This window comes from Hippoglossus hippoglossus, chromosome 1 (assembly GCF_009819705.1).
Source record: "Hippoglossus hippoglossus isolate fHipHip1 chromosome 1, fHipHip1.pri, whole genome shotgun sequence".
NCBI classification, from domain to species: Eukaryota; Metazoa; Chordata; class Actinopteri; order Pleuronectiformes; family Pleuronectidae; genus Hippoglossus; species Hippoglossus hippoglossus.
Genome location: NC_047151.1, coordinates 9991676 through 10017098, shown reverse-complemented (window position 1 = coordinate 10017098; position 25423 = coordinate 9991676). Strand labels below are relative to the sequence as shown.

General features: G+C 41.2%; 1 protein-coding gene and 1 pseudogene across 1 annotated transcript; both read right to left on the bottom strand.

Moving 5' to 3' along the window:
• Nucleotides 1–73: 73 nt before the first annotated feature.
• LOC117769373 lies at nucleotides 74–16642 on the bottom strand (annotated as a pseudogene).
• A 2066-nt stretch (nucleotides 16643–18708) lies between these two features.
• Nucleotides 18709–23640, bottom strand: asf1bb (anti-silencing function 1Bb histone chaperone). Its single transcript, XM_034598197.1, has 4 exons — nucleotides 23351–23640; nucleotides 21334–21451; nucleotides 21061–21238; nucleotides 18709–19785 (listed from the first exon to the last, which is right to left on the bottom strand). Exons 1-3 carry the CDS (start codon nucleotides 23457–23459, stop codon nucleotides 21214–21216), a joined length of 252 nt encoding a protein of 83 aa, XP_034454088.1. The 5' UTR covers nucleotides 23460–23640; the 3' UTR covers nucleotides 18709–19785; nucleotides 21061–21213.
• Between the last annotated feature and the right edge of the window lie 1783 nt (nucleotides 23641–25423).

Sequence of the window (25423 nt, the reverse complement as noted above, 5' to 3'; positions counted from 1 at the left end):
ATGGTCGCACATTAAAATACAGCTTTCTCATGGATGAAACACACACTAGTGTCACTTGGTGTTGTTTTAGAAATTCTGAATGAAAGAATCCAACAATTACAACTTTTTTGGGCTCTGCTTAAGTCCTCTGCTGTCACAGCTCAGGAGTTAAGGAGACGCTGGACACCTGAAGTGCTATGTGTCGTGTACTTTAAACAGCCGGTTCCACACTGTGCACTAGGAACATTTTTTGTTAATTCTCAGCACACTAGCTCTGTTATGCTTCAGCTGCTCTGCCTTCTCCTAACTCGTTCAACAGATTACCACGTCCTCTTTACTTCATCACCACATGAAAAAGAAAATAAAGCAAAACCTACGCATGTTTTCAACACAGAGTTGCTGTAACATATAATACGTCTTTACAACAAAATTAGTGGGTATACGCAGGTTTTTTTAAACGTGGGTAAACCAACAAAAAACACAATTAACTCTTTTCCCATTGCCAGTAGAGGAGTTTGCCTTTCTATTTTCTTACATATATTTGACGTCACAAACACACCGAGGCACTCTCTCGCATCGCTATCTTGCCAAATTAGCGCGTTCACCTGGGTGTCACGTTTCCAACACCGCTGATCGGAGCCGGAGTGTCGACCGCAGAGTTGTTTGACCCGGGATTAACTGCAGATTGTATCCGTTCTCATTGCAGACAAAAGCCAGATGTTAGCAGGTGTTATTGGTCTTATTGACCAGTGGAAAAGGGGTTAAGACTGTCACATTGAGTGTGGTCCGAAAGGAGGAGGGTTGGGTGCTGGGGGAGATGAAAATAAACACAAGTTTCTATAGAAGACCATAGAGCCAAAGCACACTATCCACAGCGCCACCAATGACTGGTCAAAGAGTTGTGTTGACCAGAAGCAGTTTGAGGTAGTCTGCCTCACATGGTCTCGTTCATTTAGAAATGACAAAGGGTCAAATTGTTGATTCCACATGCACAATCAACTTGACTAGTAGCTCTGAGCAGAGACAGCAAGTGCTTTCAAGACCAAACAGAGTCATTAACGTTAGCAAAAGCAATTCTTCTGGAAGAGGGAGAACGAACGACGGAAGCACGCCTTCTTAACCTTCTGATCCTGACGACTTGCGTTGATAGGATGTCTATTGAGTGATATGTTCAAACCTGAGATACCATTATGTAACAGTGTTCCTCAAAAACACAGATAAAACTGAGATATTTCCATGATGTTCCCTTCTCGTTGTTCCCTCGTTTGTTAGCGTGACATGACATCATTAGAGCCACTAGAATCTAATAACATTTAAAAGTTGAGTGCTGTACATGTGCACAAAGCCGGGCTATGCTAACAATGACAAGAAGTAAAGATGGGGTTACACTGAAAATTCAATTCACTTTTTCCCCCCTTAAGTGTCATCTAAAATGACTTTGAGCACATGACCCATTGCTGATTACTTCTTTATTGGCTCATCATACCACAGACATACAGTAAAAGTATGTTGTCTATGATTTGAGAGGGTCCATGTTTACATCTTACAGGAAAATTAAACCTAAACTTCAAAAGATAGTCATTTAAGCTGAAAGTGCATACGTGTGTGAGACGCCTTTAAATTGACTTATTAACATGCTCGTCCCGCTATAAACGCAAAGCGCGGGTGAGAAGTAGGTTTTAAATTGAAGAAACCTTTGTGCAGACTGAGACTTCGGCTTGAACAAGACTTGATTGGCTTTATGTCATGACTTAGAGACTGGAGGTTCGAACAGACTGATGTCTCTATGTTCTGGTGCAGAAGTGAACAAAAGATGAAGGAAATGATAAAAGAGGGGGGGGGGGAACCTTGTGTGGAGGCAACTCGAATTAAGTGAGGGTCCCGACACCCATGAATCTAAAGCACACGTTCATTATAAAGGGATTCATAAATAAGACAGAATAATAAATAAAGTACAACAAAAACAGCAACAGAAAAGGCAACACTGCTGGTTATCAGTCTCCTGGTTCTTTTCCCTTCTCTATCCCATTTTCCCCTCTTTTTTGTAGCTGGTGCTTGTGATTGGACAGGAGACAGTGCTCTCTCCCCAGTGTCTCCCACTTGACCAGCCTACCTGTGACTCTCCCTACTTCCTTTCTCTCTTCCTCTGTCGCTCTCTTAACTCTAGAACTCAGCAAACTCCTTGGCACATTTCTCAGTGAAGGAGACGCGGATCTCCTCCTCCTCGTAGTCGTCGAAGTTGCTGGTGTCGCCTGGTCCTTTGAACTTGGGGACGAAGGGAGCTTCCACCTGAACAAGGTCAAAAACAGACGATTTAAAAAGCAAAGATAACGCAGGCGAACTCACATCCACACTGAGAACATGCAAAGTATAATGGTACCTTTTTCTGGAAGATGGCGATCCAGTCGGTTGGTCGCAAACCACTTGTGTCCCTTGATGTCGTTGACCCCGTTCTTGAGGTTCCCGTAACGTTTTGTGAGATCAACCTGAAGGATAAACCAGAATGTTTTCCTCACTTTTACAATTAGATTTAATTCTGAAAATAGAAAATTCATCATCAAAATGGCTGAGGTCTTTGCTTCCTTCACCAAGAGGTTATGTTTTTTGGTCACTGTCCATTTGTTTTTGGGGTTTCTAGCAGATTAGACTAAAACTACTCCAAAGATTTCCATGAACTTGGTGAAAGAATGGGACACAAGGACAATTTGAACCAGGTACATTTTGGCGTGGATGCAGACAAAATGTACTGGGAAGATCCAGGAATTTTCTGATCACTTTTTTAACATTGCGAGATAGAGCTTTACCAATTTCCCAGGAAATAATTCATTGATCTTGATTTAAAAAAAGGATTGGGCATTTTTAGGGAGTGATAGATAGTTTGGTTTGATGCTTGATTCAATTTAAGGGCACTGTTAGGCCTTGGTGGAGGTATATACTGTATATATATAGATAGCTGAATTCAGACATGTCCTCTGGATGAACCTCCAGAGAGTTGGGTCCGGACTTTCTCCAGAGGTTTTCTTTCACACATGAACTACTCAGAACTCCTGCTGTGTTCTCACATCGGGCCCCTCCAGAGTTTCTGCGGACTTATACCCAGGGACCAGAATGAGAAACTCTGCAGAAACTCCAACAACAGATATTTGTGTTCAAACAAACAGCCCTGGGGAGAAACTCCTGACGATCTCTGGAGTTCAGCGCATGTCTGAAAGCAGGTTATATATCTAAGTTTCACCTGTAGTAGATTCCTCAGGAGGTCCTTCAGGTCTGAACTGAAGTGAGATGGGAAACGAACCTGAGACAGAAAGCGAGAGGAGGGACACAGTGTCAGATTAGAGATGTGAGATGATCATGTGACTTTTCAAATATACTAATAAAAAAATATTCCTAATTGATAAAACACAAGAATATTCTAACAGCTGCTTTATAAAATCTGTAATGTTTTTCACTTTGTGACACCAGTGAGTATTTAACAGGTAAAATCACACAGGAACTGATTTTCCTGTGTTTTATAAATTCTAACAAACCACGATGATTTAGAGAAAGTGCAGTAAAAAGAAAAAAAATCACTTAACGGTTCAGTGCGTTTAGTGACATCTAGTGGTTAAGATGCATATTGCAGCTAAATACTCCTCACCTCACCCTCCCCTTCCAAACATGAAAGAGAACCTGTGGCTCCTTCAGTTGTCATAAAAATCAAAAGGTGTTTAGTTTGTCCAGTTTGGACGACTGTAAAAAACATGGTGGACTCTGTAGAGAGGACCCGCTCCAGATGTAAATATAAAGGGCTCATTCTAGGGTAAAAGAAAAAAACTAGTCTTACAATTTAGATGAAACACACTAGTGAAAACATCACTAGGATTATTTTATATTCAGTCCCTGCCAATATGGATCCCTTTCACCTAAATCTTACAAACTGTCTTTAAGTGTATGTTTGCACTGTATTGGTCTACTGCCACACTGGCGACCAACGTGGGGCTCTCACCACAGCAGCCGGAGACGAACCATTCAGGTTTTAGGCATTCTTTATTTAAAGACCCGGTGCAAACATAAACTTAAAGACAAACATAAAGAGGCCAGCAATTTCTGCTGGCGGTTAGCTTTGCAGCTCAGTGTCTCTGTCCGTGCGTGTCTCTGAGGGTTCTCCAGTGTTCTCGGTCCTGAGTGTCCTGAGAGTGTGAGACCCGAGGTAGCGCCGCTTCTGCCTTTTAAACCTGAGGATCAATCAGCTAGCAGCTCTCACCTGCGCTGATTGATCCTCCGGTGGAGGTGCTCTCCCAGCTACCTCCACAAACCCTAACATGCTGTAGAATAATGAGAATGTGTCTCCTTAAATAAAAGCTTGTGAAGCCAATCACTGTTTGTGAACTCTTCAAGACATGAGCTGAGGGGCTCGCACACTAGATTTCTGGCAGGCTAAATATCTGGACGAACTGGCGACAACTACAGCCAATCAGAGTGCAGGTCGGGGTGAAAGTATATGTTGTGGTGAGGTGCCCCTGGATTTAGGCATATTGCTTTTATGCAAAGTACTACATGAATAGGCTAGATTAACAATGAGCCACACAAAGTAAAAATAAAAGTGTGGAGTTATCAAATATTGAGTTCTTTTTCCTGAGTTAGATAATAATGAATGGCAAAGTTGGGAATAATCACCATGATTGGCTATTTCTATACAACTGTGATGTGACAAGAAGATCAGTGTGACTCACTGTGTCTATTCCCATGTATGGTTAGGGTTTGGTTGTGGGATCGAACGTGGTGAGAACCCTGTCGCCAGTCAATTGTGTAGTATGAACTCAAAACGACTTTAAGAATTCCTGCAATGTGAACTGCACAGTGATCCAACAACTTTGAAAGTCGTGTAGTGTGAACTTGGCATTAGCAGGATTGTTTTGGTCAAACCGTTAAAAACTGTCACCTTGAATCTAACCTTGCCACACATATTTTTCTATTAAGAGGCTACATCGGAGATTAAGTGATTATGATCACAAGAAAAATCAAACTGAAGCCAAACTGTTTTTCAAAAGTAAAGCTAGACTGAGATAAACAAAATACAACTGATACTGACTTAAATGTGTTAGTTTTTTTAAATACTTGTTAGTGTTACAGGACAGATAGTGTCAGAGCAATCAGCAGAGTACAAGAGGAGAGAAAGCAGCATGGCCAACATTACTGTGGTCAAACTCCCTTCCCTGATACGATCTTTTCATAGATCTGAATGGCTGGTCAGCAAAGAAGGGGGGGTATCCTGCTGCCATCTCATAAACGAGCACGCCCAGCGCCCACCAGTCCACTGCCTTGTTATAACCCTGGTGGAGAGAAGACAGTTAGAGACAGGTTTTCAAGATTTCATCAAACATGATTTGATGTTATTTGAAATATCTTTTAGTTTTATTGATCCTGATTCACGTCTAGCTACTATTTGACTGCATTTTATTTATCCAGCACAACCTGCCTCCATTTAAAGGTTCAGCTGCTTTGCTATGATATGCCACATCATAGGCAATATAACAGTAGTAATACTTTGTACAGTCAAGTAAAATTACTAGTTGAATTAAATAAATCATTTGCACAACACAGTAATCCCAGTATTCATTCAGTTTGCTTTCAAAATTGTTCAAATTAATTGTCACATTTTGTTCAAGTGCTTAATGAGTGAAGGTGAAAGGAAACATGATTGACTCCCACACCAAGTTTAAAGGGGAACAGTGGTGTCTCACCTTGCTGAGAATAATCTCTGGGGCCAGATATTCTGGGGTGCCACACAGTGTCCAGGTCCGGCCCTTTACACGTTTTGGCAAAGCCAAAATCTGTCACCTGGGAGAGGAAAGCATCCACAAGGAGGAGGGAATGAGGAAGAGAAAGAACATATGAGAAATGATACTCTCAGAACGCCTGGTCGAGTTTAACCATGTGAAGGACAGACAGACAGACAGACAGACAGACAGACAGACAGACAGACAGCTGCAGAGACAGGAGGAGAATGCATCTTTCCACTACTTGTCGTTACACTGTTGACCACTAGATGGAAACAGAACCTGTGCTAGAGGGACGGCACCACCATGCCACAAACCATTCAGCAAGAACAGGTGAGTGTGAATTCACAACACAGCCATAGATGCATGCAGATGTGGCTGTTGGTTTTTAGACACTTATATAGAGACTTAGTGGAGAGTGACGGCAAAAACCTCTATGTTGTTTGAATATTCTGTATTTTTAATAGCTCTGGTCTTATTTTTAACAGTTATAATCCAACTGTGTTCACCGGCTTCATTTTTGAGACACAGTCTTGAAGTGACAACTGTTTTTAAAAGGTATTTAAAAGTCTGGTTTAACTCAATTATCTAAATCCCACGTTTGGAAGTGAAAACACAAACTATCCATTATAGTAATTTTCTGCTCGGTGAAACTGGGTCCAACCAGTGTAACTGATAAAGACAAAGACAATAACAGTGGCAGTATATCATAATAACAATATGTCATATCTAATGTTAGATTTCATACCTGCCCCCAGTTACACTACTACACCTTATGCATGTTAAGACTCCACCAAGTACAAGCTGAGTCGGGTGGGATGGTGCCATTCAGACCGAGCAAGCAGCAAATGCAAAACTCAGGACATTTTACATTCTTCTGTGTGTTATTACCTTGTATAAAATAATCAACAAACAGTCACAGCACTGACTGCAGAGTGGTGTTAAATCAGTATTGTTATTTTATTATTGTATATTTTATTTTGTAAGTATGAAATTTAGTCTATCACTGTATGTTTTATCTTATTGTGGTTATTGTTCTGTCTTTATTATGGACTGTATTCATATAGCAATTTTCCAGTGTTATAGCCCACTCAAAGTGCTTTACAGTACAAGTTGCATTCCCCCATTCATTCATTGACGCACACATTCATTCACTGCTTCTATTCGCTGCGCCTTTTCTGTAACACCATTCATACACTGCTGGCACAGCCGTCACGGGCAATTTGGGGTTCAGTATCTTGCCCAAGGACACTTCCGAATGCAGACTGGAAGAGCCTGGAATACCAACCTTCTGGTTAGTGGAAGACCCAATTTATTAGTTAGCTTCTCAGTCAAAGGTTGTCACACTGGTTATACAGGTATAACCACTGGTTAACCACTGGTTATACCTGTGTGACATCTTGAATTTATAATTTTATGTGGCTTATGTTAGTTTAAGTAAATCAAACTGTGATAAGTTGGTAGACAGAAAAGTAGTCTGCTGCATTTTTCATAATCTGTTATAACTATATCAAGTTCTCAAACTTGACAATTTGCATGTGTCAATACTTTTAATACTGTTTTGACGCATTTTCATTCGCATACTATCCCACGTGACGGCGTCGCCTTGGGCTATGGGAAGTTTTAATGGCCACAGTTTTCTTAAAGGTCATAGACCAAAAAATTAATCAATGAATCATTAATCGGTGAATTGAGAAAATAATCCACACTAGTTGCAGGACTGCTAAACATGAAATTCAACTGCAGCAGCACTGAAGTTAAAAGCTCTGTCCATCTGTCAAATGCTGCGTAAAGTTCTCTCAAGGTTTGGATGAATGAAACCATGAGCAGATAAGTGCATAGTGGAGAATTCAGGTAGGGGGGTGTACGGCTGTAGACTGACATATCTGGGGGGTTTGGAGCAAGCCTGAAATATCAACAGCCACAGGTATGTCAGAAAAGTGGCTGCCACTGTTTAGCATCAACTTGTGAACTCTTACTGAAATAAAAGTGTTCATTCAGGCCTTGTGAGTGCCTTAATACATGTATGCATGTTGCCACAGACAGGGATTTATATAGAAATAAAGAAATAAACACTAAGTTGTTTACCTGGATGTAGCCCTGTTGGTCTATGAGCAGGTTCTCAGGTTTCAGGTCTCTGTAGATCAGGTCCAAAGCGTGCAGATATTCAAAGGTCAGGACGATCTGAGCAGCGTAGAACCGAGCATGAGGCTCACTGTACGTGTACACACACACACACACACACACAATCATAGGAAGATAGACAGAGGGCGGTTTAGCAGAGTGTGTAGTACCGAACAGTGATAAATAAAACAAAGTCCAACTCCAAACCTGAATTGCAAGAACACATCTGAATAGAAAAAAGTACAATATACAAGAGCGTAGAGTAGAGGAGAACACAGTTGATGTGAGAGTACACAGGTCACCATGTTTCCTTCTGTCTGTTGGTGCAGTAAAACTCGACGCTGCGTACAGGCACTAACCTAAATCTGCCAATTCTCCGTAGATGGGAGAACATCTCTCCACCCGGCACATATTCCATCACCATGTAGAGGTTAGTGTTGTCCTGGGGGAAGACAGAGGACCTGTTAGTGACACTCACTCACTCACGTACACACATGCATTTAATCAGACACAAACACACAAGGGATGAGCAAGCGGACGACATAGAAACTGGTGATTTGGGTTAGTGGAAATGAATCTACTGATTTACTACAGTTATTACCATATAAAAGCTTGAATTAAGGCCATGTACCATCCAAGGGCATGTTCAATTTCCAAAAATCACATTTTCTTTGGACCCTTTAGTGGAGCTAAATAACCCCAGCTTTACATCATCAAGGGGGATTTCATTCTTAATGCACTTGTCGCATTGAGTTCATGTAACGTGTGTTGTTGACTGTTCTATCTGTGTGCTGGACGCCACACGTGGACAGGAATATTCTGTTAATAGGTTTATTTGAGGTGTCCACGGTGCATCTAAACAGCTTAACCCAAATAAGGACTTCATTGGAGCATGGCCATCAGCAGAGTTAGTCTGTACAAGCCCAAGCAGCCACTGTCAAAGAAGGAAGATGAGAGTAAGAAGCCGAAGAAGACAAATGTTGGTTTGCTTTAGTTAACTGCCCTTGGGGGCTGCAGCCAAGCTCAGTTCACTCTGTATTTGTTTATCACTTATTACTCTTAATAGGTTTAATTGTCAATGATGATGGGAGTCTTTGCACACCATATTTCTGTTGAAAATTGTCGCACTTTTAAAAATAAATACCTCACGTTGTGTCAATCATGTTTACACACCAAAACTGAAACTCTTGTCCTTGATTAAAGTTTTCGGAACAGGTTCGATTTGCTACGTGTTTCACATCTGTTGTTTGAGCTGTTCAGGATCAACTGGATCACAGAAATCGGTTTTCATCTTTTTTATCTGCGGCCTCAGTGCTGGTAGTGTATTAAAACTGGACCACTGCCATCCTGAAACAGACTTGGGAGCGATCTGGATAATTTCGCAGCTCCTTGATCAGAAGATGAAATTCTCCTTGTTCCTGACAGTATTGGCTTTTTTCAAGAAGTGAGAGGACAAAATCATCCTCACTGCTCGACTTCCATTCTGTCGGAATTCTCAGAATAAAAGAATAATAAAACGTATCAGGTTTATGTGTGTGACGATTTTTATTGGATGATGATTTCAAAAAAAGAAACCAAAAATATGGATTGGGTGTGCAAAGATCTTAATAAAGGGTGAGATCAGTAAATTGATTGGAGAAAGTGGCGAAATGGTGTGTGTGTGAAGAGGTGAATGTGTACATTTGAAATGTGTTGCTCAATGTGACAGATAATTATCAGCTGACTCTGCTTCCTCTTAGTGTTTTAAGGTCTTTGAGCTCATTGTTTTGTTTTTCACTTTCATCACTATCAGGTTCTAAAACTGGTGATTCTCCCACCCTCATCCTCAGAGTCCATGTATTACACTGACTTTATACTGAAGTGTATGAATGCATGAATGAATGACACGAATCCGGGCAAGAATCCTGTGTGTGTGTTATCGTTTAATTATCATGATAAATATTACATTATCATTTGTTTCAAGTTGATATTTGCTCCTGGGTAAAAGGTTGAGGTTTTAAACTCTTCTTTATGAGCATGAGAATGACAAACAGCAAAACATTTTTTAAATCTCCTCATTGTGTTTATAGGCATTATATCGATATATATATATTGAACATTCATTATATTTCTATTGATGACAATGATGCAATATTATTCATATTGTTTTATTGTCCAGCCCTTTGTCAAATTTTGTATCTCTTACCTTGGGACAACTCACCAACACAGATGATGACATAATATCATGATGGACAGTTCATGGGCTGAATCATGAGTCAGCAGTTGAACGTGGCACTTGTTCTCTGTTTCTGCACACTCATGATACACTGCTCAATCCTTTAGAGACAACTGGGTGTGCCAGGTACAATAATTATTTTCAATTAAAGTTTAGCATACCTTGAATGAGTACTCTAACCGCACCAGAAAAGGAAAGCTGACAGCCTGAAGAATCCTCTTCTCATCAGAGTGTGCTCTATCTGTTTGAGCTTCACCACCTGAGAGGCAGAGAGAGGGAGAAAGAAAGAGGGAGAGAGAGAGTGGACCATATGTATCTTGCAAAAAAGAGAGAAAGTAATGATGTTTAGAAGCCTAGACGTCCTCTGATATCCTCCCCTAGAGCCGTGTTCATGTTCTCACGCATACAAGCTCTCGCCCAAGGGTACGCGTGATACTTCCGCTAGCATCGCTACTACCGGTTGCGGACATTAAGGCTTAAAACATGGTGTAAATGCCACCGTTTCAATCGAAATTAAATGTCGGGGCTTATGGACACTTGGATGACACCACAGGAGCAGTATGGAGGAAGTTTCTGTTGTTTTTTTACATTTGAAGGAGTCCTCCGTTACTTTAATTGTATTGGATTTGGCTGCAACACTGTTTACCCCTGAAACTCCAAAAGTGTTTTGTGAACTCAAACACTTCCCTCACCCCTCCATCGTCATAGTGGTGAGTAGATAATGAGTGAATTTTCATTTTTCTGTGAACTATCCCTTTAACATGTGAATTATGTAAAATAGTGAAAATGAATTTTGCCACTGGGTCAATATTTCAGTTTTAATAATGAATTGGGGACAAACAGAGCTACAAACCTGTAACTACCACTATTGTCCAGCTGAGATCATGTGGATTCAGATTCAGTGTGGAATCAACATTATATATGAATCTTCAACAGTTTAGAACTGTTGAAGATGGGACTGTTAACACTAGCTAAGACAATTGTTCTCTGTTATATTCCAATAGCAGCTTAAAGCTAAAAGCTTAGTTTGCCTCCTTCAGATCACAGCAGCCTCAATAAAAGACTTTCAGTGTACCAGCATTATATCTATTGCATGGGTGGCATATCATTAACATTCAAATGATATATAGTTTGTACCTGGCACTAGCTGCTTCAAACATTACACCTTGGACAAAAACATTGCAAACACATGCAGAAACTCAGGAAATAAGTGAAGTGTTAGAAACTTATTTTTCCACTTTTGGAAATCTGACAAAACAAGTATTGCAGTGTAATTAGGCTACGGAGGGACACAAACTGTAGGAGGTGCTGGAACAGGAGAGGATAAGAGATAAACTACACAGTCTGAGCAGGTGGTCTCAGAAATGGGCACTGACATCAGCTGCTCTCATCCTGCAGACATCCCCCCTGTCCTTTAAGAGAGAACTGTTCCACTACAGGAGGTGCAGAGCGCAATGTGAACCCGATGTGGCAATACCGTTTTCTAAATAGGATTCCAAAAGAAGATGAAGACCCAAGCACATATAAGTACACATAAACAATAATCATACTCACAATGACATGTAGCTTTATGCAGCAGCTTTATGATCATTTTAGATTGACATCACTTTTCTGCACAAATAGTCATCAAAAATCTTTTAGGTATTAAATTCACTGGATCATCCAATTCAGTAATATTTTTGTATCTATAAATATTAAGGGGATCAAGTACAGTTTTATTCCAATTAGCTCCTAAAATGACTCTGCTTGTAATGTGATCTGCATATTCAAAGAGGTTCATATATAAGCAGGTTCAAAGAGGTTCATAGGAGAAAAACTAAGAAATGCACCTGGATCCGTTGTGTCCCTGCGTCTTTTTGCACCACTAGCACAATGAGCTCCAGGCCTTCTCTCGATTTCCATACATGTCACAGGCTTTGTAAGAATTTCCACATCAATGACATGATCATGTTTTCTATGAGCGGCCTGTGCAAACAGTAACTGAGAGTGCCCTTCAGTGGTGGACATATTTATAACACACTCCACCGCGACCCTCACGACCCCCCCAACCCAGACTGACCTTCTGCTTGTTTAGGATCTTCATGGCATAATGCTGTCCCGTTTCTCTGTGTTTCACCAGCATAACGCGGCCCAAACGAGCCCGTGCCCCAGGGTTTTCAACCTCTCAAACTGCTCCAGGCCAGCAGTGTTCTGGACGCACAAAACAAAAAGGGTTAGATGTTTTTTGTGAAAATAGGATGGTGGGGTTTGTGGTGTGGGAAGTTATTTAAATTCTCAAATATTTAGGATGGTTTAACATTTTATTGCTTGTTGTATTTTCTATTAATTCTCTGTTTTTATACATATTTTTATATTCTTATATTTTCATATTTTAAGCTGTTTCAGCACTTTGGTCAAATGTGGTTGTTTTAAATGAGCTATATAAATAGACTTGACTTATTACTATCATTTCTCTTTTCTTTGGGTGTTTGTTTATGTTGTGCATATTTTGGTGTGTGCAAATCTTACTGTAAAATGCTGATCACTGAGATCTACTCAAAGTTTCAAAGAAAAAGTCCATGTATTTATATGAAAAATGCTTTAATTAGTCAATTAGATTCAAGCATAGTTTAATAGTTTTGTAAAAGAAAGATAGAGAAAAGGAGAATGTTGGATATGCTGTATAAACGTGAAGGATACTGATACACATCATCTGTGCTTTTAATAGTCTAAAAGCTTTTGTTTGTTTATTTGTGGAAGCACAAAAAACATCCATCTATTTTTTAATGACTGGATGACACGGCTGATTATCATCAAGGATCAATTCTAAACTATCTTTTTTTCTAAATGTATTTACATTAACTGTATTGTTGATATGAGAAGATGGATAAAATAATCACAAGCAAAATTAATTTAATTAAAAATAGAAACCATCATCCCACATATTTTACAAACCACTTGCATTATGTCATCATCCAAATTATTTTAAAATTTTCCAAAGAGATGTGCGACATTCCTCTCAGGTATCAGCTGAATGAAAAAAAAACCCTCTGGTGTTAAATAAATATAAATGCAAGTGAAATTCCACTAGTGACGAGTGTCATTTTTATATTGCAAGAGAAATAAAGAGAGCCTCCACATATAAACTATATAACTTTGGTGACACAGAGGAGAACTGAAAGACTACAGCTATTTTTTCAATACATATCAAAAAAGCTAATTTTAATAGAGTCAAATATATATAACGTTGATGAAATGACATATCATCACACTAACCTGTGCAGGACTCTCCCACTTCTTGAGGAAGTCCTCTTTGGCTTTAGCAAGGAACTCCTTGACTGTGGAGGACAAAACCAGAAGCTTTGGTGATGTGTGTAAAGAGTGATACGGCAAATACACAATATATAACAGTGTGTCTTCTGAAATCATTTGTACTTATACAGTCCAGCTAATGCTGTCTACACATTGCTTAGATTTTAAGAATACAATGTTTTAAATGCATAATTTTCCCTTTTTTTGATCATTTCCGATTTAATAAATAAAACACAGAAAGAAAGTGCAAAACATTAGAGCAAGACCACCTGGTTTTAACATGTGGTTTTTGTGATCCGATCACGAGCGGATCCGCTCTAAGTAAAGGTGGGCATGAACTCAGATCGGATCAGACCACATTCGGAGGTGGACTGGGCCACATGCGTCCACATTCTTTTAGCAGTGTGAACACAAATCCGTCCTGGGCCACATAGGAAGGACCTCCTACTCAGCTGACATCCTCTGAGCCACTACAGCTTCACTACGAATCAAACGTACCTTTTCTTTTTATCTGTAAACTCAGACTGGCTCAAAACAACATTGTTTGGTCTTAACTAACAACAATGTCGTACGTGTTAAATTGCATGTAGAGCGAGGAAGTGAGATCTGATCACAAGTCACAGGAGACCCATTCAGGATGCATTTTATTGCCAGGTGTGAACACACGTACTTAGCGCTGGTCACTTGTTATCAGATCTCTCAGCACGGATGTTAATACCAGGTGTGTAAGGGGCCGAGGATGAGATGCAAGAAGGTGCCAAACACGCAGATTATTCACCTTCAGCCACCAGAACTGTCCTGTTCTGTAAATATTGCTTTACATTAAGCTTTCTTGTGCTCATTTGATCGATTGATCTCATATTTAAAGCGGCAGTGTGTAGAATATAGTGACATCTATGGGTGAAGTTACATGCTGCAGCTGAATAGCCCTCACCTCACCCTCCCCTTCCAAACATGAAAGAGAACCTGTGGCAGTCTTCAGTTGTTATAAAAACTCAAAAGGTGTTTAGTTTGTCCAGCTTGGAAGACTGTAAAAAACATGTTGGCCTCCGTAGAGAGGACCCGCTGCTGGTGTAAATAGAAAGTATTTAAATATAAAGCGCAGTTTCTAGGGTAAAGAAAACAACAATTCGTACAATTAGATGATCACACACCAGTGAAATCTAGTGAAGAAGAGTAGGGTCGTGTCAAAGTTTGTTTTAAAAACATTGTCTTCTTCAATCTGTCTATTATTTGTCCTCAGACCTTGTGCAAGTAAAACACTAAAATTGCAAGATTATAATTTTATGGTGAAGGGAAACCAAATTAAAAGAAGCAAAATGCATAAGTCACAGGTATAAAGTGTTTGTTAACATTTAAGCTTGACTTTAAACGTTTACCTCAGGCAAGGAGGTTATGTTTCACCCGTGTTACACTGGTTTGTTTGTAAGGAGATTACACAAAAGGTACTGGACAGGTTACCACACAACTTGGTGGAAGGATGCATAATGGATAGAACCCCATTCAGTTAAATTTTTAACATATTTTACTTAAAAAGGTGAGGACAGAATTCGTACTTTCTGAACAAGAAGCTTTTCTTTCTTTGTTGAGTTCTCAAAGTATATATTTGTGCATCTTTAAGAAGTGTTAAGAGGAATTGCTATTCATGAGTCTGTGAAATTTTGTTGCAGATCCAATAAAAATCCGGATCTAGTGAGTTTAAATGAGGTTTCATAAGGGGACAGTCGGGCCTTGGCCGTGTGTGCTCTCAGTTCCTATCAGGTCAAGGCTTCATGTCCCTGAACAAAATATATGCTGAGAAAAATTTAAAAAACACTATGACACTGGATTACACACTTAGACCACATCTCATACTGTCTTTCTGCCACCCCCTGTCTCCCTTCACTCAGCTGTAGAACATAGTATCTGGTTGATAAGATATTTCAAACATACACAAGTGTGTGTATGGGTATTCGGGCCAGTCCGCTACAACCAAGGCTGACTTTAGAGTAAGAGATATATGTATATATATATATGTATGTATATATATATATATATATATATATATATATATACATATATATATATATATATATATATATATATATATACGCAGGTGTCTCCTTTACATTGCCATGCTCTCATACCATAACAGTGACCCTCCACTGGACCACAGCAGACGCACTGAGACCAACTCAGACAGACCTTGCAGACATACATGGCTCCACCAAACAAGATCAGTGTAATTTACAACAGCATTTCTGTCCACAGCTCATACAGTGAATCTGAGCAGAGGAGACACCACTACATCCTGCTCCATCCTGCCTCAGCATCCACATGAATCAGATCACATAGATCCACAGCTGAACCATACTCACACTATTTATTCATCTTCAGTATGTGTGAGTGTGGATTTAAATATATGTGATGTATGTTCTTGGGAGGTGGCACAAGTGGGATCTTCATGGAGTGCAGAGCAGGAATAGGCCTGTGATGGACGGTGTGTGTGTTGTTGTGTGAAGCTACACAGCCTGTCGGATCACACCGTCTCTGCTCGTGTCATGGGGCCGGAGCAGAGCAGGTGCTGCCCGGGAGCGATGTGTGCTGGCGGAGGTACCCACCGCTTTCCATCTCGTTGCCCTTCCTGGCCGTGGGCGCGTTGCCCATGATGACAACTGGACAACGGGCGATCCGTGGCTTTCCGGCCGCCCCGCCGCCTCCTCAAGCCGGTCTTATCTCGATCAAAGGTCCGAACTGCGTTTTCTTAGATCCAGCTGTACCGAGCCGCTAACTCCGAGCTCCTGGTCGGTGGTAGCCTGACAGCTGCCGATGCGGTGCCACGGCGGAGACGGGAGAGCGCTGCGGGCTCGGCTGGCTCCCTCCACGGTGTCACCAGCGACCGCCAACGATGTCGAGCGTAACACCCACGGGGAGCTGTCGCTGCGGTCCCCCGGTCGCTGGGGCTTCGCCGGACCTTCAGGCCGAGCTCCGTCGCAGTTGGCCTGGACGCGGAGGATCCAGTCTCCTCCTGTACCTCCTTGCAGCCCCCGCCGAGCGAGGCCCCCCCCCCGGCTCCCCACCTCTCTCCCCCAGCCCCCCAAAAAAACCACCGTTGGGCGGGGGCGGCGATGTTCTCAACCGAGAAGCTGCCGATTTTCTTCAGCCTTATTAAAGATGAAGCCTCGGCGGGGTCCGACAGGCGGCGGGAGTTGGTCCAGATCAACATCGGCCCCTGAAGCCTCGCAGACAGGCGGGATGACGGAACTACAGCCGAGCGCACGTCCCCGCCCACTCTGCCATATACGGTGGGAGGGGTTGATTGACAGCGGGAAGCGAGGCTCTGATTCGCTGCTTCTGTGGCAGAGAGCGCTCTGATTGGCCGTTCGCCAAAAAAAAAACCCGGCAGCGTCCAGCCGCCCTATAAAAACCGAGCGAGGGGAGCGTCCACCTACTATTTTCCTCCTGACGACGTGCGCGCCCACTTTCTCCCGATCTCTGTTCTCCATTGGCTCAAAGTGGCCGAACCGTGGGAACCTCAGTGGCGGCGAGGATTGTGATTGGCTGACAGGAATGCGCGCCCCCACCCCTACCCAAAAAAGAAGAAGAAGAAAAAAAGCCCCCCCCCCCCACTCCTCCTCATCACCGCCGCCGACCGACTGATACACGTTTGGCTGAGTGACGTCAGCCGCGAGCTATATTTAGAAATGTTGGTCAGATTTTGAACGCACGCACGCACGCGCGGCGCGGTCTGGCTGGCTGGCTGGCAGGGTTTCTAAACAGATCGCAGATAGGCGCGCGCGCGCGGAGGGAAGAGTGGATGTGATGCGGTGTGAAATGATTCACTCAATGGAAATAACAAAAGACGAGTCTCTTTTTACGACCGGTGATGGATGAAGAAAAATAAACATACACAGTCATATATATATATATATATATATATATACACACACATATATACAGTGTAGGGCTGGGATTCACAAGGCAACTCAATACGATGCTCAACACATAGTCCGCTATAACGATAATATCACGATACAGTGATATTGATTTATGCAAGGACAATCACATAATGATGCATCATAATTTCTGTCTAACTGACAAATACAAAATGCCCCTAAAGAGGTAAAGTGCCGCTTGTGTATTTATTCAGGGCAATGTGGTTCCAGTGTCAGTTTGACAATTTTCAAACTGAAATGAAACAATGTACAAAAAGGTGCATTAAGTCTTATCTTAGTGCCTCCTTAGTCTATATATATCTAGCATCAGCATATTGATCATCGTATCTCATGAGTCAGGATGAAATATATCCATATCATTTGCAAATATTCCCATTGTGGGACTAATAAAGGATTATCTTATTTTATATTAATACTGTGTGTGGTATCTGTGACAACATCCTTTTCCAGTCACAATCCTCATCCAGCAGCATCCTCTCCCCACACTTGCATCACCTACAGGGGTGAGGGCATCAGACGCCCAAGGCCCCATATCATCAGGATGCTCAAAAGGCAACAATTTCACAGACATGCATCTGAATATCAATTCCGATAAGGATTCATCTTTTAAATGAAATGATCAAATACTACTACCACCTGTTTTATGACATAAGAGAGGTCCAAATTACTCAGATATTTGGTCATCTCAGTCTATTCTCAAAAGTTCTAGTGATTACTGTGTTGGGTTAATTGTTTCACTTACCTGGCCAACTACAATCCCTGGCTGTAACCAAGTTGTTTTCATCGTCACACACGGCCTGTAAATGTAAGAAACCCAGCAGCCCAGAATGAAAACGTGTTTTGGATTAGAGTGATATTAAACAAAGACCAAGAGCAAATCCTCATGTGAGAAGCTGGAACATTTCATTTGAGCACAACCCCAGGCAGTTATGAGAGGGAAGGTGATGCCACACATGGATTCTGTCACCAAACACATTTTTTTACAATCCCAGACTCCAGTGCTTTTACCTGGCCGTTGTGTCTAACCAGTCACAGAGTATCATTAAACAATGCAGACACGGGAGAAGCACACAGAGATAACAGAGGGATGGATGGAGGAGTTAGTCCCTTCAACTAAGAGGAGATAAAATGGGTGAGAGCAGACAGCCCTCCCTCCCTATGGTTCTGCAGTTGCCTAGCAACTTGAGGCTAGAGTGAAAATGGTGAAGTGATGCTGCTGCTGCATTTTATGAATGAAACTGGAAAAAAAGAAAGGTGGCAGAGAGGGGAGGGGGTTAGAATGGGATGATGCACGCTCACACACACTAGCACAGAGTCTCTCTGCTGCTGCTGAGCTTCTGTCTTCACTAGTGAGGAAGGAAAGCAGCAGTGTAAGATGTGGCGATTAAGATAAAGCTGCACAAGGTCCACAAAAAAACACATTTTTATTAATCCCATCACTGTTATAACAAATACTGAGGCAGATTATATAGTAAGTACAAAAAGAAAATAAGTCTTCTTATCTGGAAGAACGAAATAAGCACTTGGTAAACATTATTTACAGTGAGCCTTAATTTTCAAAAGCAATTTGACTGCAATGTGGCATCTGTATCTCCTTCACCTCCATGTTTCTGCAGACAGACATCTTATGTAACATGTTAAGAGTTGCTGTTCAAAGCAGCAGGTTAAGTAAAAGGTTGTACTCTGCACCAGCTGTCCGGCTAACTGCAAGTCAAGCTGCTCATTGCAACACACCCCTGAAAATGGCCCCATATTATAAAACTAAGATTTGTTTTCTCCGGACGCTATTGATTTACATGAGATGACACAAACGTACAGAACAATGCATTGTTTTTCTATAAGCAGACAGAGCTACACCTATTCTGACACACAGTATACAGCGCTGCCATAACATGGGTAAAAGGGAACCAAACAGGTCAACATCAGTGAAGGAGTATGACTTGCACGTCTCTGGGGCTGTGAGGACACAACATTCCTGTTATACAATCACCACACCCTGATGACTCAAAATGTCTCTGGCTCAGCTATAACATGATGCAAGACAGAGATATGGTAAAAAAAAAAATAAGGCATTGCTGGTTATGAAGGGAAACTGTTGCTAAATATCCAAGATGCAATTGTGTAAGTGATATAAAAAAGTGTTCCCACTGACATGTCTGTGCTTCCTTATAATGTCCACATGTCACGTAGATACATCCATGGCCTCCTTGTCCAAATATGTGTGTTTGCGATGTTGGTGAGTTACAGAAAATAAGAGCTTCATGTCCATTATATCGAACTGATGACTCTTACATGCAGTCCATGGAGTTGTCTGGCATTAGTCCAAGAGGGGGCATCTTCCTGTTATACAGGAAGGAGGAGCATGCCACCGATGTTGGGGGATGGGTCCACGTTCTCGCTGTCCTCCATCTTGTCCGCCAAGCCCTCCCAGTTGATATGGAAGCGGGTGACGCGAGGATTGGAGGCTAAAATATCCTCTGAGCTGAAAGGATGAAAGCATCGGGTTAGGTATCGAAATTAGTTTAACAATCGGTCTTACGTTCTGTGAACACAACTCAACATTTTCATCAGACCCTTTCAGACCCTACCTGTTGAGGAATTTTTTACCATCCTCACACCAAATTAAATATCCTGGTTTCAAATGCTGCCATCTTGTGCCAGAGGCTGCGCAGTGGCGATCTGGGAGATCAATCCGCAAAATTGAGGTCCCGCCGATACATGCGATAGACCAATTGCGAGTCAGTCTCAGCCAGCTACCATGGGGGCGATAAAGACACTTTGGCTTCTGTCTATATTACGCTCACAGTTAAGCAGTGTAGGTATTAAGTAATTGTTTTCAAATTCAATAATCTGTTGATTATTTTAATGGGGAATTGATTATTTTAGTCAGTTAAATATCGTGGGGCGCAATGTGTCATTAGTCAAATTACTTATCTTGTGACCGACACTACAGATCCATAAGGTTAAATTTCTAATCACGTCTGAGAATCTACAACTAGGGAATATCTTGCAATTGTTCTTAATACCATCAACGTATAAAAGATGTTATACATATTTGAAAAATAATCAATCAATTCACTTATTGACTAATGGCTCCAGGACTAATGCAGTACCCTAATTCAATAGAGTAAGGTTCTGACATTGGTTAAAACCAACTGTGTAATCTATAAAACTTAAAATTTAAATTACGATGGCGGCAGTCTAAACATGAATTTGATCCTGACTTCTGGAGGATGAAACTCAAAATACAGGCACCAGTGGATTGCTGCTAAATAAAATCATCATGTTATTAGGACAAGACAGGAAAGATTAAATGTAATACTAATGTTACCAGAGCCATCATTATCATGGATTATTATACATATTCAAAACAGTGCTATAAATGAACCTAAATATGGCCTGCCCTGCTACTTCTTTTAGAATAAGAGAAAAAATAATAGAAAAAGAAAGAAAAATTGTTATAGTTGTTTTTAATGGTGCAGTTGCCTGCAACACCTATTTGAGAACACCAGAGGGCAGCAGAGATCACTCTATATCTTGATGGACCCTTTTCACAAGCATGGCCCACATACTGTGTTTATACTTTCTGCAAGGGAAAATTGGCAAAAGGAGGCAGCAGCAAGCACCAATAAAAACACAATGTTGCAGACAAATTAAAAAGAACTAATAATCGTGCACAGAGATTTCCACATTTCGAGATTGAGATTTCATAAGCAGGCACGTTACAGACAGCGACTGACATCTGTGCGTGTGTTACCTGAGTATAGTCTGGTTTGAGGGGTGGGTTTTCTCGTAGTTCAGGGTCTGTGTATTCATTATTGACATAGTAACCAATTCGAATGAACTCCTGTCCACGGTAGGTGCAGGTTATGAGGACCACTGTCACTCCTACCAGCGTCACTCTCTGGAATCAGCCCTGTGTTGGGGGCGTCAGCCTGAGGGAACCAACATGGAGACAAAGAGAAAAAATTATTACATCAGGTCGAAATTTACCCAACTAGTGCAGTTACAAACACCACAGCTTACTCACCTGAAAGGACAAACATGTGTCTGCCAGCCGGTACCAGGGCCAACAAGAACAGAGTCGAGGACCTGGTCATATTCTTCGCTCTCAGCTGAACCAACATAGATGATTTTCCACTCCAGGTCTGACAGCCATAAAGGGACAACAGTGAGAAGGAATAGCTCAGTTTTACACACACACACACACACACACACACCCACACACACCACACACACACACACACACACACACCACACACACACACACACACACACAACACACACACACAAACACACACACACACCACACACAAAAACAAACACACAAACACACACACTTCTATTGCTTAATTTTTGCTCTCAGACTACTTGTTGGGAATTTGATTGTCGTATTGAGTAGAGACATTCTGATGCCGATTCCAGCATCTGAAATGCCTCTAATGCAAATCTGCAATTGCACTGCACAAGTACTGTTTTTGGAGAGGGGAAGAAGAAGCGATTTCTGGCAGTGTAGGATTAGCTAGAGCTAGCTCAAATGTCAGCACTTTGGCACTACAGTATGTCAGACGGAAGTGAACCTCAAAAGCTATTTAAAAGGAAGTCATTTGAATTCCAAGGTATTAATTTTCTGTTATTTTTCAGTTATGATTGTCAAACTAGACAATAAGTTCTATGGCATTCATTCTTTGTATGCATTTGTTTTTCAAAAGGTTTAACCTGCGCCAGGCCATAGAACAATCATAGCAATAATCCTTCCACACAGGGTTGGCAGCATTTAGCTGTTAAAATATATTACATTAGTTGTTACATTTTTAAATGCAATTGTAATGAATCGGTACTCTGTATCAGCCTATATGCAGAGTCCATGTTTTGTAATCGTATATGGAAGGGGAAATTGTATCAGAAGGTTTTTCATATTAACTTTAGTCATCTCAAAATATTGGTAATAAAAAGGTCCTACTTGAAATACCATCACAGAAAATAACAATTAACAAATTGACACCTGCTCTTAGAGATCACCTTGACAAGTGTAATCAGTGCATCTCTTGGCACTGTGATTTACACTGATCTAAACTAACAATAAACTGAAATATTTAGCTTGTCGCCCAACAAGGAAAAACACAGGAGCAAGGGTTCTCTCCAGAAGTCGAAAATATGACCACATCACACCCATTCTGGCATCATTGTACTGGTTACCCTTGTGGATTTTCTATTTTTATCTTTTAAAAAACACTGAATGGCACCACTTTCCACATCAGACCCTCTCATCCATTATGCTTCTAAGCAGCTGTTGCTCTCTGTACCCAGGGCAACTAGAGACAGAGGGAGGCAGGGCTCCACAGCTGTGGAACAACCTCCCTCTGTCGATCAGACAAACCACCTCATTATCCTCTTTGAAATACGCATCTTTATTACATAGTTTTTATTTTCATATTGCTTTTAAACGAGCGTTTATTGTTGCTTTATTTTATCCATTGTCTCTTGCATTAACTTGTTTAAATATGTTATTGCACTGCATGTTTTCTCTTTTTTTAGGCCACTTTGTAAACGTGTATTTTAAGACAGTGCTATATAAATAAAGTCACTTATTAGTATGTATCGGTGTAGTAGCTCCGGGCTGATGACACTTCATATTCAATGTGTCCTTGGTTCCAGTGGCTGCTTCCCTGTTGTCACTCGGCGGTTCGCGGCAACTCGTTCAGCTTGTTTGTTGCTACAGAAACTTTACGCGCTCGACCAATCAGCTTAGCGGAAAGAACTCGGAAGTGCGTCTCTGAGCCAATCTCTGCGAGGAGGGGGCGGGCCGCTGAGCACAAACCCGCCAGCGCCAAAATTTCAACAACTCGTCAAAAGAAACATAAGAAACGAGCAAAGAGGAGAGCTAATCCTGACGTCATCGCCGAACTAAACGACGGGCCGCTCAGCTCTTCACGCGGGATACCACATAAGTTCCCACGTTAGCAGAATGCTATAGGGTATTCAACAGCTAGCATCACTCATTCTCAGTAAACTGGTATTATACGCAGACTGAACACATTACCCACCTTCCGGCAAATCCTCCATGCACTCGAACGTTATTTCAAACTGGAACGGGTTTCCAAACGGGCTCGGGTTGTCCAGCACAGCAACGTTTAGCACTTGCACCTTGGCCATGGCGGAGCTGGAAACTAGATGGCTAAGCTGCTGCGCGAACAAAGTGCTGCGTCCCCGGGTAGTTTCGCACGCTGTTGCGTTGTCTGTCTTCGGGTGCGTGAGTTAAAGTTTAGTTCTCCTTCTTTCTCTTTGACATCACCGACATTACCCGCGGCGACTCCACTGACGGCGGAAATACGTCACTGACTCCTTCTTTTCTTCGCCGTCTTTGTTTCCGCGAGGCCACCCGCTCCGTCGTTGCGTGCTGCTGCCTCCTACAGCTCGTTTGTTAAACAACAGGTCAAAGTATGTTTTTTTTTGTCCAGAACCATGCGCGTCTGTTCCTCTTATCACGTATTAGCTCTATAGTCACAGAGGACTTTATTTTGACACCCAGAAACTATTTCCAGTATCCTCAGACTCAGTTAACAAACTGGATTTGAATAGAATAAACTATTTTTCAAGTTTCAACTAAATATCCTCATTCAGGAGAATCATTATTCATATTATTAATATAAATAAGAAATATAATTCTTATTGTTATTCGTAATGTTATTCATACTATTCATATTATTATTCATATTCATATTATTATTTTAGCCCAAATAGCAAAAACACAAACATCAAAACATTTTCTTAGATGAGGATCCTCTGCTTCCGCATGGACTTTAAATGCAATGAGTAACCTATTGATTATCTTGATGAAGATCCCAACACACGATCAATGCAGCATTTCATCATTGCTCTGGACTTTGTTTCCTGTGGCATATGGCATCACATCAAGAGAGGAACTTGGAAACTAACCAATATGTAGCACCACATGCCTTGACCCTAGCTGCACTGTGATCCGTCCAGCACCCAAAATCAGCCTGCTAGACATGAGGCAGTTAGACTAATAACTATTAAATTAATAATATAAGAAAAATAACTAATAGTAAATGATAGCTTATAGTAATGATAGCTTGTGTGGAATAATATGACACATGTCCTTCATATATCTTGCTTTTATTATTGCCACATGTATGCGTCTTATTGTGAAAATTCACCATGCAAGTTTGTAGTGTGTGTGTAATGTATAGTTATACTATATATAATGTACTGCTATATATATATATTAGGCTATATATTCATATATATGCACATTTGTATTAATATCTCCATAAACTAATAGACAAATAGAGTTAACATCGTTGTGTAATCCTCCTGTGCCAAGTACATTTCTCCACAAACTGTGGAGTCTATTTTGTAAGTTCTCTGTGTCCAGAAATCAAGCCGATCTCACGCTGTCACTTGTGACATCTAGTTGCCTTAAATCAGGGGTCTTCAACTAAAATTGCAAGAGGTCCCGACATCAACCCTCCTCCCCTTCTGGGAATCCGGATAATTAGAGACGTACAAATATGGGCTCTGACTGTTTAATTAGCATTTTTTTGCACAAGGTTGCTTTTGTAACAACACAAAATCAAACACAAACTGGCCAAAAATATAATGCCTATGCTGGACAAACCATGAAACAAAGTGCAATAAACATTTTGTCTTGGAATTTGCATATAGGCCTCCATTCCTTTTAACCATAAAGATGTAACTTCCTCAAAGACACACATATAAGTGCTTTAGGTTGAACTGAGCTTAGCAACTACTTAAAGATTGAAGCAAAAATTCTTAGAAAAGTAACAAGAAATAATTTTCCTAGTTTCATTCACATGTAGCCTATTGTCTGTCGGCCTCCTTCCCTAATTCAGTGGGAGAAATTGGCTTTAGCTTTCTCTGCTAGGTATTTTGAACCTTGGGAGGAATGGGGTCAGTGCCATTCTCAAAACAGGCGTGTAAATGTTCATTAGTAATTCTTGAACGGTATTTGGTCTTAATAATGTTAAGTGTTGAGAATGCTGATTCACAACTGTATGTGGAGCCAAACATTGTCAAGGTGTGTACTGCCACTTTAGTGGGACCAGGGAAAACTTTCTCAGGTAGTCTGTAGCCAG

Bases quoted from the DNA above. Each gene is read 5' to 3' on its own strand.
- asf1bb (XM_034598197.1), bottom strand. From the start codon at position 23,459: ATGGCCAAGGTGCAAGTGCTAAACGTTGCTGTGCTGGACAACCCGAGC. The intron at 21,452-23,350 runs GTGGGTAATGTG...TATGGCTGTCAG, and splicing joins CATGGAGGATTTGCCGGAAG to ACCTGGAGTGGAAAATCATC. The intron at 21,239-21,333 runs GTGAGTAAGCTG...TGGTTCCCTCAG, and splicing joins ACACATGTTTGTCCTTTCAG to GCTGACGCCCCCAACACAGG.